The 10,494-nt window shown below is 52.0% G+C and overlaps 1 protein-coding gene across 1 annotated transcript; it reads left to right on the forward strand.

Annotated features, from left to right (window-relative positions):
- Window positions 1–1,305: 1,305 nt before the first annotated feature.
- Window positions 1,306–10,073, forward strand: vwc2 (von Willebrand factor C domain containing 2). Its single transcript, XM_018734539.2, has 3 exons — window positions 1,306–1,836; window positions 4,532–4,661; window positions 9,598–10,073. Exons 1-3 carry the CDS (start codon window positions 1,306–1,308, stop codon window positions 9,747–9,749), a joined length of 813 nt encoding a protein of 270 aa, XP_018590055.2. The 3' UTR covers window positions 9,750–10,073.
- The last annotated feature ends 421 nt before the right edge of the window (window positions 10,074–10,494 follow it).

Here is a 10,494-nt window from a genome sequence, read left to right on the forward strand (position 1 = left end):
ACGGTATCTCTCAACTTCCTGCACCAGCTCAGGCTCTTTCCCCGCCAGTGAGGTGACATTATAAGAACCTAAAACCAGAGTTGGCGCCCTAGGTTTGGGTCGGCCGGGCACTCGGCCCCGACCACCGCCCAAATCACAATGCACCAGCCCCTTACGGTCTCTCCGGCAGCTGTTGAGCCCACCGAAGAGTGGCTCCACGTCATGGCTTCAGGCTGAGCCCGGCCAGGCCCCGTGGGCATAGACCTGGCCACCAGGCGCTCGCATGCGAGCCCCCCCCCCCAGGCCTGGCTCCAGGGTGGGGCCCCGGTGACCCCATACCGGGCGGGGTAAACGAAAGCCTTGATTTTTTCTTCATAAGGGGTTTTTGAACCGCGCTTTGTCTCGTCTGTCATCCAGGACCTGTTTGCCATGGGAGACCCTACCAGGGGCATATAGCCCCAGGCAACATAGCTCCTGGACTCATTCAGGCACTCAAACCCCTCCACCACGGTAAGGTGGCGGTTCACAGAGGGGATAATACAGATATTCTTTATTTATTTGCTATTTGGGTTGTACAGGAATCCCAGATTGATAGAAAATAAAATACTTTATCTCCTCAAACTGTCGATCAATGCCGATCATTGACCATTTCGTCTTGTTATGGCTCACCTGGGTATACCCAGGAAGAGTGCAAACAAACAGGCGGGAGTGAATTGGATGAAAGCCGTCAGACACTCCGCTCTCTTCAGCTCCTCTTTACTGCCATCTGTTGGCTGTGAGCATAAGCACAGCTTGACACAGCTGCTACCATAGTGGTTGAGTGGCTGCCTTTGGACCCAAAGGTCGCAGGTTTGCATCTCGCCTCTGGCTGCAATACCCGTGAGCACGGTACTTACCCTAAAGTGTGCTGATAAAAATTACCCAGCTGTATAAAGGGGTAAACAATTGTAAGTGAGTTTGGAGAAAAGCATTGGCTAAATGAATAAATGTAATGTCATGTTCAGCAGGGGCTGCCTGTGTTTTCGAAACCAGTCAGTAATGAATAAAGTGGGGGGAGAATGTGCTTTTCTTCACAAATGTGTAACTTGAGTGTTTGAGTGCAGCAAGACTGTTCATGTCGGCTATTAAGAGGCGTTTAGTCACGGAAATGTTCACTTTTTTCTTGCAACGCTTTGCACTCAGTTCTCTTGTCGTTTCTCATCCTCCTTGTGTGGCCTTGCAGGTGCGTGTGGGGGGTGTCACCCCTGACGTGAAGCGTGTTATGTGAGAACTAGGCACATACCCCCTGGTGGGTGGAGGGCCATCCTGCTGCGTTCTGGAGCCACCATGCCAACTCTCGAACCCTGGCTCCTGCTGGCGTGCACCCTGCTGCTCGCTGCCACCCGTGCTCCCGCGACGCCCTTGCCGTTGAATCCGCTGCCCCAGGACAAGGCGGGGGGGCTGAGCCCGGCCGTACGGCAGCGCCTGGACGAGATGAGCCGGGAGGATGCCGGGCTGGCGAACGGAGCGAACGGGACAGCCGGGGCACGAGCCACCGGGGACTCGCCAGAGCAGAGGGACGACGGCCCCACGGGGGAAACCAACCTCGACGAGTACGCCTACCCGGACTACCGCGGTAAGGGCTGCGTGGACGAGAGCGGCTTCGTGTTCGCCATCGGGGAGAAGTTCACGCCGGGGCCGTCCACTTGCCCCTGCCTGTGTACCGAGGAGGGTCCCATGTGCAGCAAACCCGACTGCCCCAAGGTGCACCCCCGCTGCCTGCGCGTCGACACGAGCCAGTGCTGCCCCCAGTGCAAGGAGAGGAAGAACTACTGCGAGTTCCGCGGCAAGGTCTACATGGCCCTCGAGGAGTTCAAGGTGAGACGGCCAGAGACGAGGTAAAGCCGGACGCTTCCTCGTGTGACCGTTCAGCACCGTGCCGCCACAGCCGTGTTCTTTCCTGCCGCCACACCTTCCACATCGCGACTCTCCGCTGTGCGTTGCGACACACTGAGCGACTTTGTTGAGCTGCAGACATGTCCAGTTTGTCTTGTTGGATTATTTTGTGTCAAACTCTTTTACAAGGAGTATTCTACTTCTGCAGGAGTGGAGTGTTGACTTGTGTCCACTTTCACACAGTTGTCTTTACTTCTCCGGAAAGCATTCACACACCCTGCATCCATCCGTCCTATTTCAATAACCACTTGCCCTGAGAAGGGCCGTGGTGATCCATGGCCTATGCCGGAAGGCTGGGGGAGGGGGGTTTCACTCTGGATGGGATACCAGTCCATCACAAGGTAGCCCCACACACACACACACACACACACACACACATACACGTGCGTGAGTCGCTGACCCATTCGCACACTAAGGGCAATGTAGCGTCTCTCTCTCTCTCTCACACACACACACATAAACACGTTAGGGTGAGGGTTGTGGCTTCGAGTCTGTCGATCATTACTTACAGACACTTAACTAATGAAGCTGGTCAAATTAATGAATTGTCACCAGTTCACCTGAACTGCATGACTTTAAACTGTGGGAGGAAACCCACACAGACATGGGGAAAACATTCAAACTCAACGCAGAGCTGGGATCGAACTCAGGTGCAGTGAGGCAGCAGCGCTGTTCACTGCGCCACCAAGCTGCCCTCGTGCTGTACAGTTTTGGATTTAATTGATTTTTTTGCCATCATTTGACACACAGGACCCTCTAATGACTGACAGAAAACACTTTGCTTGCAAATCTATTAAACATAAAAAGTTAAATTCCTAATTTTCTATCAGCATTCAAACCCTTTGCTATGACACTATAGAATGACAGCTCAGATATTTCTCTGAACATCCTTGAGTTTTCTCTAGAACTCGATGGTCGTCTCACTGAATTGGCACTGATTCCTATAAGGTGCCAAAGTTCATCAGGACCAGAACTGAGAAGTCCTGACCTTTAGCAGTGATGCAGAGGTCACCGCAAAGTGTCAGAGATATGAAGGACCTTAGTTGCTGGTCATCAGGTGCCAGCCTCCATACCCTGGTAGAGATGTGTGTTGGGCATGGTTTGCTGCTGAGATGGATCTGCGCTGGTGGGAAGGAGAGGAGCTCTTTCACCAAGTCATTTACACTTATACCAGGTTTGTCAGAGGGAAAAGCTGAAAGGTCCAAGCACTGAAACTTGGAGAACTCCTGCTTTAAGCTTCAGCGGCATTCAGGGGAAGCCCTCTCTTGTCACCTTTGGGTCTTCAGGTGGGATCTGGGCCTGCAGCCCTCAGCAGAAGCACATGGTTCACAGAGCTGGAAGGGGGGTCCTTTTCAGAAACACAGACAGACAGCAAGGCTTCTCGCTTCTCTTGGAACACACACATTAAGGCCCCCTTACCCTGGTTGTCCCTTTCTGTGTGGCCTGCTCTAGCCCTGCTCTCGCCAGTGTTGACCCTGCTTGACCCTCAGGAGAGACAGACTTTTCCTCTCTGCTTCTCCGGTTAATGGGGAGGTGAGATTCTTGATGCCAGAACCCTCAGGAATAATTGAAATGAACCCAAGGGGCATTACCACACTCCAGGTCCATCCAGCACCATCAGCACACCTGACCCCAAACGAATTCCAAGCCCTGAGCTCCTGTCTCCTCTGCACCAGTCCTCCGTGCCCCTATGCTGGTATGAATTTGCTACTGAAGGCTTGATGTCTCCATTCCGCCTTCAAAGACAAGAAGGTTAATTGTGTCATTAATTAAATCTTCTCGCCTGATGATCGCCTGCTCTGAACTCCAGGAGGCCACATCTCCACTGGTGGGTTTCCGTAGCAAACGTACTGTTGGGAGCGGAGCAGCTGGGCGTGGCTGTGTGGGGGAGGGGTTACTCCTTTTATTGGGTCAGCCTTACCCCCCCTACACACACACAAACACACACACGCACACACACATAGACACACACACTCACACACACACTGCTGGTGGAGTGTCACACTGAAAAAATATGCCTACAAGTAGTGATTAAATCAGAGCTCCTTGCATTTAGTTGCAATGACATCACACAATCTGGTGAAATACTTGGAAAATGGTGTGTTTATCGAGTAACATTCATAAAACAATAAAGGAAAAAAGAGACAAGGCTGTGGGGATAACAGTGCGATTCATTTGTTCATGATAGGATACATCAAAAGGACAACTGTAGGAACTGTAATCATTATTAAGGAAACATTTCACAAGTTTTGAGATGAAAAAAAGTGTTCAAGGTTCTCCGTATTGGGGGGCGCAGTGGGTTGGACCGGGTCCTGCTCTCTGGTGGGTCTGGGGTTCGAGTCCTGCTTGGGGTGCCTTGTGACGGACTGGCGTCCCATCCTGGGTGTGTCCCCTCCCCCTCCTGCCTTACGCCCTGTGTTGCTGGGTAGGCTCCGGTTCCCCGTGACCCCATATGGGATAAGCGGTTCAGAAAGTGTGTGTGTGTGTGTGTGTGTGTGTGTGTGTGTGTTCTCTGCATCATTTCCTGTTATCAGAATATTGTGGGTATCGGGGCCAGTGGTTTTTACTCATTGATGCCTAGTTACAATGGTGTGTGTGTGCGTGTGTGTACATGCAGGTGTCCCCCTGTGAAGTGTGTCGCTGCGAGCCCAGCGGAGAGGTGCTATGCACTGTGGCAGCGTGTCCCCAGACAGAGTGTGTGGATCCTGAGTACGAGCCAGACCAGTGCTGCCCCATCTGCAAGAGCGGTGAGTCCTTCTATCTCTCTCTCTCACACACACACACACACAGGTGAGGGTTGTGGCTTCAACTCTGTTGATCGTTACTTACAGACGCTTAACGAAGGAAGCTGGTCAAATGAATGAATTGCCCAGTTTGATAGAAACTTCTCGACAGGAGGATGGAGCAGCTGGGAGGGGGAGGATTTCCATTTTGAAAAGGTTCTAACTCTAGGTGCTGATGAGATCTCCAAGGTGAGATATCTGTGAGGCAGGCAGCAATGCATGTAGAAACATCTGTAGCTCGGGGGGTAAAAGAAAGAAAGAGCTGTGTGTCGCTGTGTGTCATCGTGCGGCAGTGATAGGAAAATGTGTGGGGGGGTGACAGGATTGAGGGAAGAGGTGGAGATGGAGAAGCACAGGGGACCCAGCACCGAGCCCTGCGGAACACCAGTTCACAGAGGCTAAGGAGATGATCGGGAGCCACAGCAGATGTTCCTCATAGGTAGGACTCAAAGCAGTTCTGAGGTGTGCAGGAGAGGAAAGTGGATGGAAGGGAAATGTACATTTACTCTACAAGGATTCATTTAGCAGACACTTTCATGCAAAGCATCGTACATCTCAGAGAACAATGCAACAGTGCATCATATCCACAGGAGCAGAGATCTAGATGGCACCACCACACTCCAGGTCCACCCAGCACCATCAACACACCTGACCTCAAACGAATTGCAAGCCCTGAGCTCCTGTCCCCTCTGCGCCAGTCCTTCGTGCCCCAGTCCACATCCTGTGCTCAAACTCTGTGTGCGTCGTGTCTGTGTGTCCTTGCGCTGGTCCCGGAGTCCCGTTCCAAATGTTGTCCTTGTAATATGGCTGTGTGCGTGTATGTGTGGGTTGGTGTCAGTCCACTCCCTGAGTATTGAGGAGTCTGACGACTTGGGGGAAGAAACTGTTACACAGTCTGGCCATGAGGCCCGAATGCTTTGGTACCTTTTGCCCGACGGCAGGAGGGTGAAGAGTTCGTGTGAGGGGTGTGTGGGGTCGTCCACGATACTGGTGGCTTTGAGGATGCAGTAAGTGTCCATGATGGAGTGGAGAGAGACCCCGATGATCATCTCAGCTGTCCTCACTGAGGGTCTTGCAATCCAAAACGGTGCGATTTCCAAACCAGGCAGTGATGCAGCTCAGGATGCTCTCAATAGTCCCTCTCTAGAATGTGGTGAGGATGGGGGGGCGGAGGGACATGGACCTTTCCCAACCCTCGTAAAAAGTAGAGATGCTGAGGGCTTTTTTTTGAGGGACCAGATGAGGTTCTCCGCCAGGTGAACACCAAGGAATTTGGTGCTCTTGACAATCTCCACGGAGGAGCCGTCAACTTTCAGCGGAGAGCGGTCGCTCTATGATCTCTTGAAGTCAACAACCACCTCTTTTGTTTTGTCCACATTCGGGGACAGGTTGTCGGCTCTGCACCAGTCCATTAGCCGCTGCACCTCCTCTCTGTAAGCTGAGTCGTCATTCTTGCTGATGAGACCCACCCTGGTCATGTCGTCGGCAAACTTGATGATGTGGTTTGAGCTGTGCGTTGCTACACAGTTGTGAGTCAGCAGAGCGAACAGCAGTGAACTGAACACACAGCCCTGGAGGTCCCAGTGCTCAGTGTGGTGGTGTTGGAGATGCTGCTCCAGATCCAGACTGACTGAGGTCTCCCAGTCAGGAAGTCCAGGATCAGTTGCAGAGAGAGGTGTTAGTGAGAACACCTGCCAGCTGGTCCGCACATCCTCTGCCAGGAATGTTGCCTGGTCCAGCAGCCTTCCATGGATTGACTCTGCGTAGACTTTTCTTCACGTCGGCCGTCGTTTGACACAGCACCTGCTCATTGGGAGGAGGGGTGGTCTTCCTCACCACTACGTCATTCTGGGCTTCAAACCGAGTGTACAAGTTTTTCAGCACATCTGGAAGGGAGGCGTTGTCCTGTGATTGGCGATGGCCTGGATGCCCTTCCACATGCTCTGCGTGTTGCCGCTGTTCTGGAAGCGGCTGTGGATTCTCTGGGCATGTGAGCGCTTTGCCTCTGATGGTCCAAGAGAGTTTGGCCCTCACTGCTCTTAGGGTTGCCTTGTCACCTGCTCTGAAGGCGGTGTCTCGGGTCCTCAGCAGCACACGCATCTCCGCCGCCATCCACAGTTTCTGGTTGGAGTGTGTAGTGATGATGGACTTGGAGACGGTGACGTCATCGATGCACTTACTGATGTAGCTGGTCACTGATGCTGTGTATTCCTCCAAGTCAGTGGAGTCGCCTGCCATCAGTTGCAGCCTCCCTGAATATGTGCCAGCCAGTGTGTTCAAAACAGTCCTGAAGAGCAGAGATGGCTTCTGCCGGCCAGGTTTTCACCTGTTTCAGAACTGCTTTGGCGCGTGTGACAAGTGGTTTGTATGCTGGGAATTGCATAACAGCAATGTGGTCTGAGTAGCTGAGGTGGGGCGGGGAGTCTGCCCGGTATGCACCGGGAATGTTTGTGTAAACAAGATCCAGCACGTTCACCCCTCTTGTTGCAAAGTCCGCATGCTGATGGAATTTAGAGAGGCCCGACTAGAGATCCGCATGGTTGAAATTTCCAGCGACAATAAACAGTCCATCAGGGTGTGTGTTCTGCACTTTGCTAATAGCCCCGTACAGCTCACATTGCGCCTCCTTAGCATTATCGCTGGGGGATGTGTCTCTGAATAAAACATCTTCACTTGCTGTGGATAAGACCATCTCTCTGTTCCTCAGTTCTCTGAAAGAGGGAGAACTCAGTGAGTTCCACAAATGCAGTGGCTCTGTGGGGCTGGGGGGGGGGGGGGGGGGGTGGGCGTCGGGGTCCCACCTCTTCAATACCTATATATGGGTGGGGATCCCCGTGTGTGTGTGTGTGTGTGTGTGTGTGTGTGAGTGACTCGGTTTCTTGACGTCACATGGGCACAGTGGGCAATTGGCAATTTGGCATCACCAGTCCACCTGAAACACGTTTTTCAACTGTGGAAGGAAACCAGAGCCCTTGGAGGAATTATATGCGAACATGCACACAGACTGAGTGGGGGTTGAACCCATGTCCATCTGCTGCATCACTGTGTACTCTGTACACCTTCAGCAGGGTCTGTCTTTTTTTATTACGATGGCACATAAGATGCGGGACACATGCAGACAGACTTCAGTTGCCATGGTGACCTCAGGGCAGTGATGTTGGCTCACTTGTCCAGGACTTGTGGAGTGAAGAGGGAGACATTACACTGCAGTGTGTGTGGTGTCTGTGTTAGATACAGAGATCAGTAAAGGATACAAGGAGTATGTGTCAGTGTGTGTTTACTCATGCTGCCCAACTTTGCCGCTCCTACGCAGTGTCACACCTTTGTCTCAGTATGATGTCAACTCTCCTGTCACCTTCACAGATGGACTGATGACTTTTATCTTTGTCCCACATGGTGGCTTCAAAAAAGGTCCAACGCTGTGATACCTCCCTCCCTGGCTGGATGCCCTCTGTTTGCTTCTGAGAAATCACTGTGATGAATGAAAATAATACTGTAATATTGTTATTATGGGGGCGCGGTGGCGCAGTGGGTTGGACCGGGTCCTGCTCTCTGGTGGGTCTGGGGTTCAAGTCCTGCTTGGGGTGCCTTGTGATGGACTGGCGTCCCGTCCTGGGTGTGTCCCCTCCCCCTCCAGCCTTACACCCTGAGTTGCTGGGTTAGGCTCCGGCTCCCCGCAACCCCGTATGGGATGAGCGGTTCAGAAAATGTGTGTGTGTGTGTATGTATGTAAAACCATTGGTTGCAGTGCTGCAAATCGAAGATACATCCCAGTGAAGCGGTGAAGGGGACACGGGCGGGAATGGTCTCCTTCTGGAGTTTAGTCTTTGGTGAAAAGTTACGCAGGATGAAGGAGCTTCTGTCTTCTGTACCAGGTTCCATTGGCAGAGAACATGGCTGTGCGGGGGCGGAGCTCAAGAGGTGGGCGGGTTCGTGTCACGGTCGATACGTAAATGAGCAGGAATGCGGAGGGTGACCGTGCTGGAAAAGCAGGGCGTTACGGGGCACAGAAACTCTCCGCCGTGGAGCCACATGCTCCTCCGGCTTCAGTTCCTCACAAATGCCCACTTCATTTGTTCGTATTTTATTGCATTTGCTTCACTTGTCGATCGTCTCAAATGCATTACGTACGGTAGGGATCCATCCTTTCGTACCCCCTTCCCCATAGCATGAAGGGTCCAGTGACACTTCTCCAAAACGTTTAAAATATTTTCACTTGCATTTCCTTTGCCCTAAGTGTTAAGAGCAGTGGGGGACCTCACGTTCCTCCTGTTCCTCATGTTCCTACCATTCCTCACGTTCCTCCTGTTTCTCCTGTTCCTTACGTTCCTCCTGTTCTTCAAGTTCCTCCTGTCCCTACCGTTCCTCCATTCCTCACGTTCTTCCCATTCCTCCTGTTCTTCAAGTTCCTCATGTTCCTCCCATTCCTCACATTCCTCACGTTCCTCGTGTTCCTCACGTTCCTCACGTTCCTCCTGTTTCTCCTGTTCCTCCCATTCCTCTCATTCCTCACGTTCCTCCTGTTCCTCACGTTCCTCACGTTCCTCCTGTCCCTCTCATTCCTCCTGTTCCTTTTGTTCCTAGGCATCCATGCTCACGTGTGCAGGGTGCAGGACAAGACAACACTGGAAGAGGAGTTTTAAATGATTAGTAATACACCTCAAAGTTACTATATAAAAGTATGAAAAATTATAAATAAATAACCCCAAGTGTGTCTGTATCATCAGCCAGAGTCATGAACAAACACGCTTCATACAGAGAGCACACCCTCACGCTCTAACACATGCACAGAGCCCGAAACACGCACACTCAGACACACACACACACACACACACACACACACACACACACACGCTCGCTGACCGCCTGTCCTCCTGTCCTCTGTGTTCCTGTGTCCCAGGGCCGAATTGCTTTGCCGACACAGCGGTGATACCCGCGGGCCGCGAGGTCAAAATGGACGAGTGCACCATCTGCTACTGCACCTACGAGGAGGGCACGTGGCGCATCGAGCGTCAGGCCACCTGCAGCAAGAACGAGTGTCTGCGCAGCTAGAGGGGGGGCCCTGCAGGGCTCCGCCCTCCGCCTTCGGCCAGTCAATCAGAACGGGGCGCGTTGCCGACCTGACTTTGTACCGCTTTTTATAATCCGTCTCAGAGGGACTTTAATTTATCTACCGATTCCTGTGTGAAGCGTTCGTACGTTCGACATAGAGCCAAGAGATATTTTTTATATCGACTGAATTTTAATACTCTGAGAGGCTGCAACAGCGGAAGAGACGGGAATGTAGAGAGCTGACAGCGTATGAACACACAAAGAACTGGGGCTCGCGGCTCCTTAACCGCGTTCAGACCAAACCGAGAACTTTCTGGAAAAGGACGAAACTGAGCATCAGTACAACAGTTTGTATTTGTGAGCTTCAGACCTGCTGCTTTTTAATCCCTTTGCTCTTTATAGCACCTTTGCGCCTTTGGTGTTGGGATTTTGGAAAACGCTAATAAATGAAGTCACATCCAGCCGTGGGGTCTGGGCCCGAACGCACCGTTGGTTTATTAGCTCCGTCTCTCCTGCAGGTTCATTCGTTGGGTTCAAGTCAGAGAGTTGTCAGTTCCAGGGCTAAACACAGAATTCCTGGGGCATGCTGGGTAAGAGATTGGTTATGCGTGTCCACTTGTGTTTCCTGGGAAACGGAATTGCCGAGGAATGGAGCCACGTGCTTGTTATTGTTTATTTCATTTTATTCATTAATCTCATATTTTTCTCCTAGGTGACACACTGCTTTACCCAGTCATGTAGCAAG

The sequence above is a fragment of the Scleropages formosus genome, chromosome 18 (assembly GCF_900964775.1).
Source record: "Scleropages formosus chromosome 18, fSclFor1.1, whole genome shotgun sequence".
Classification (NCBI taxonomy): domain Eukaryota; kingdom Metazoa; phylum Chordata; class Actinopteri; order Osteoglossiformes; family Osteoglossidae; genus Scleropages; species Scleropages formosus.

Bases quoted from the DNA above. Each gene is read 5' to 3' on its own strand.
- vwc2 (XM_018734539.2), top strand. From the start codon at position 1,306: ATGCCAACTCTCGAACCCTGGCTCCTGCTGGCGTGCACCCTGCTGCTC. The intron at 1,837-4,531 runs GTGAGACGGCCA...GTGTACATGCAG, and splicing joins TGGCCCTCGAGGAGTTCAAG to GTGTCCCCCTGTGAAGTGTG. The intron at 4,662-9,597 runs GTGAGTCCTTCT...CCTGTGTCCCAG, and splicing joins CTGCCCCATCTGCAAGAGCG to GGCCGAATTGCTTTGCCGAC.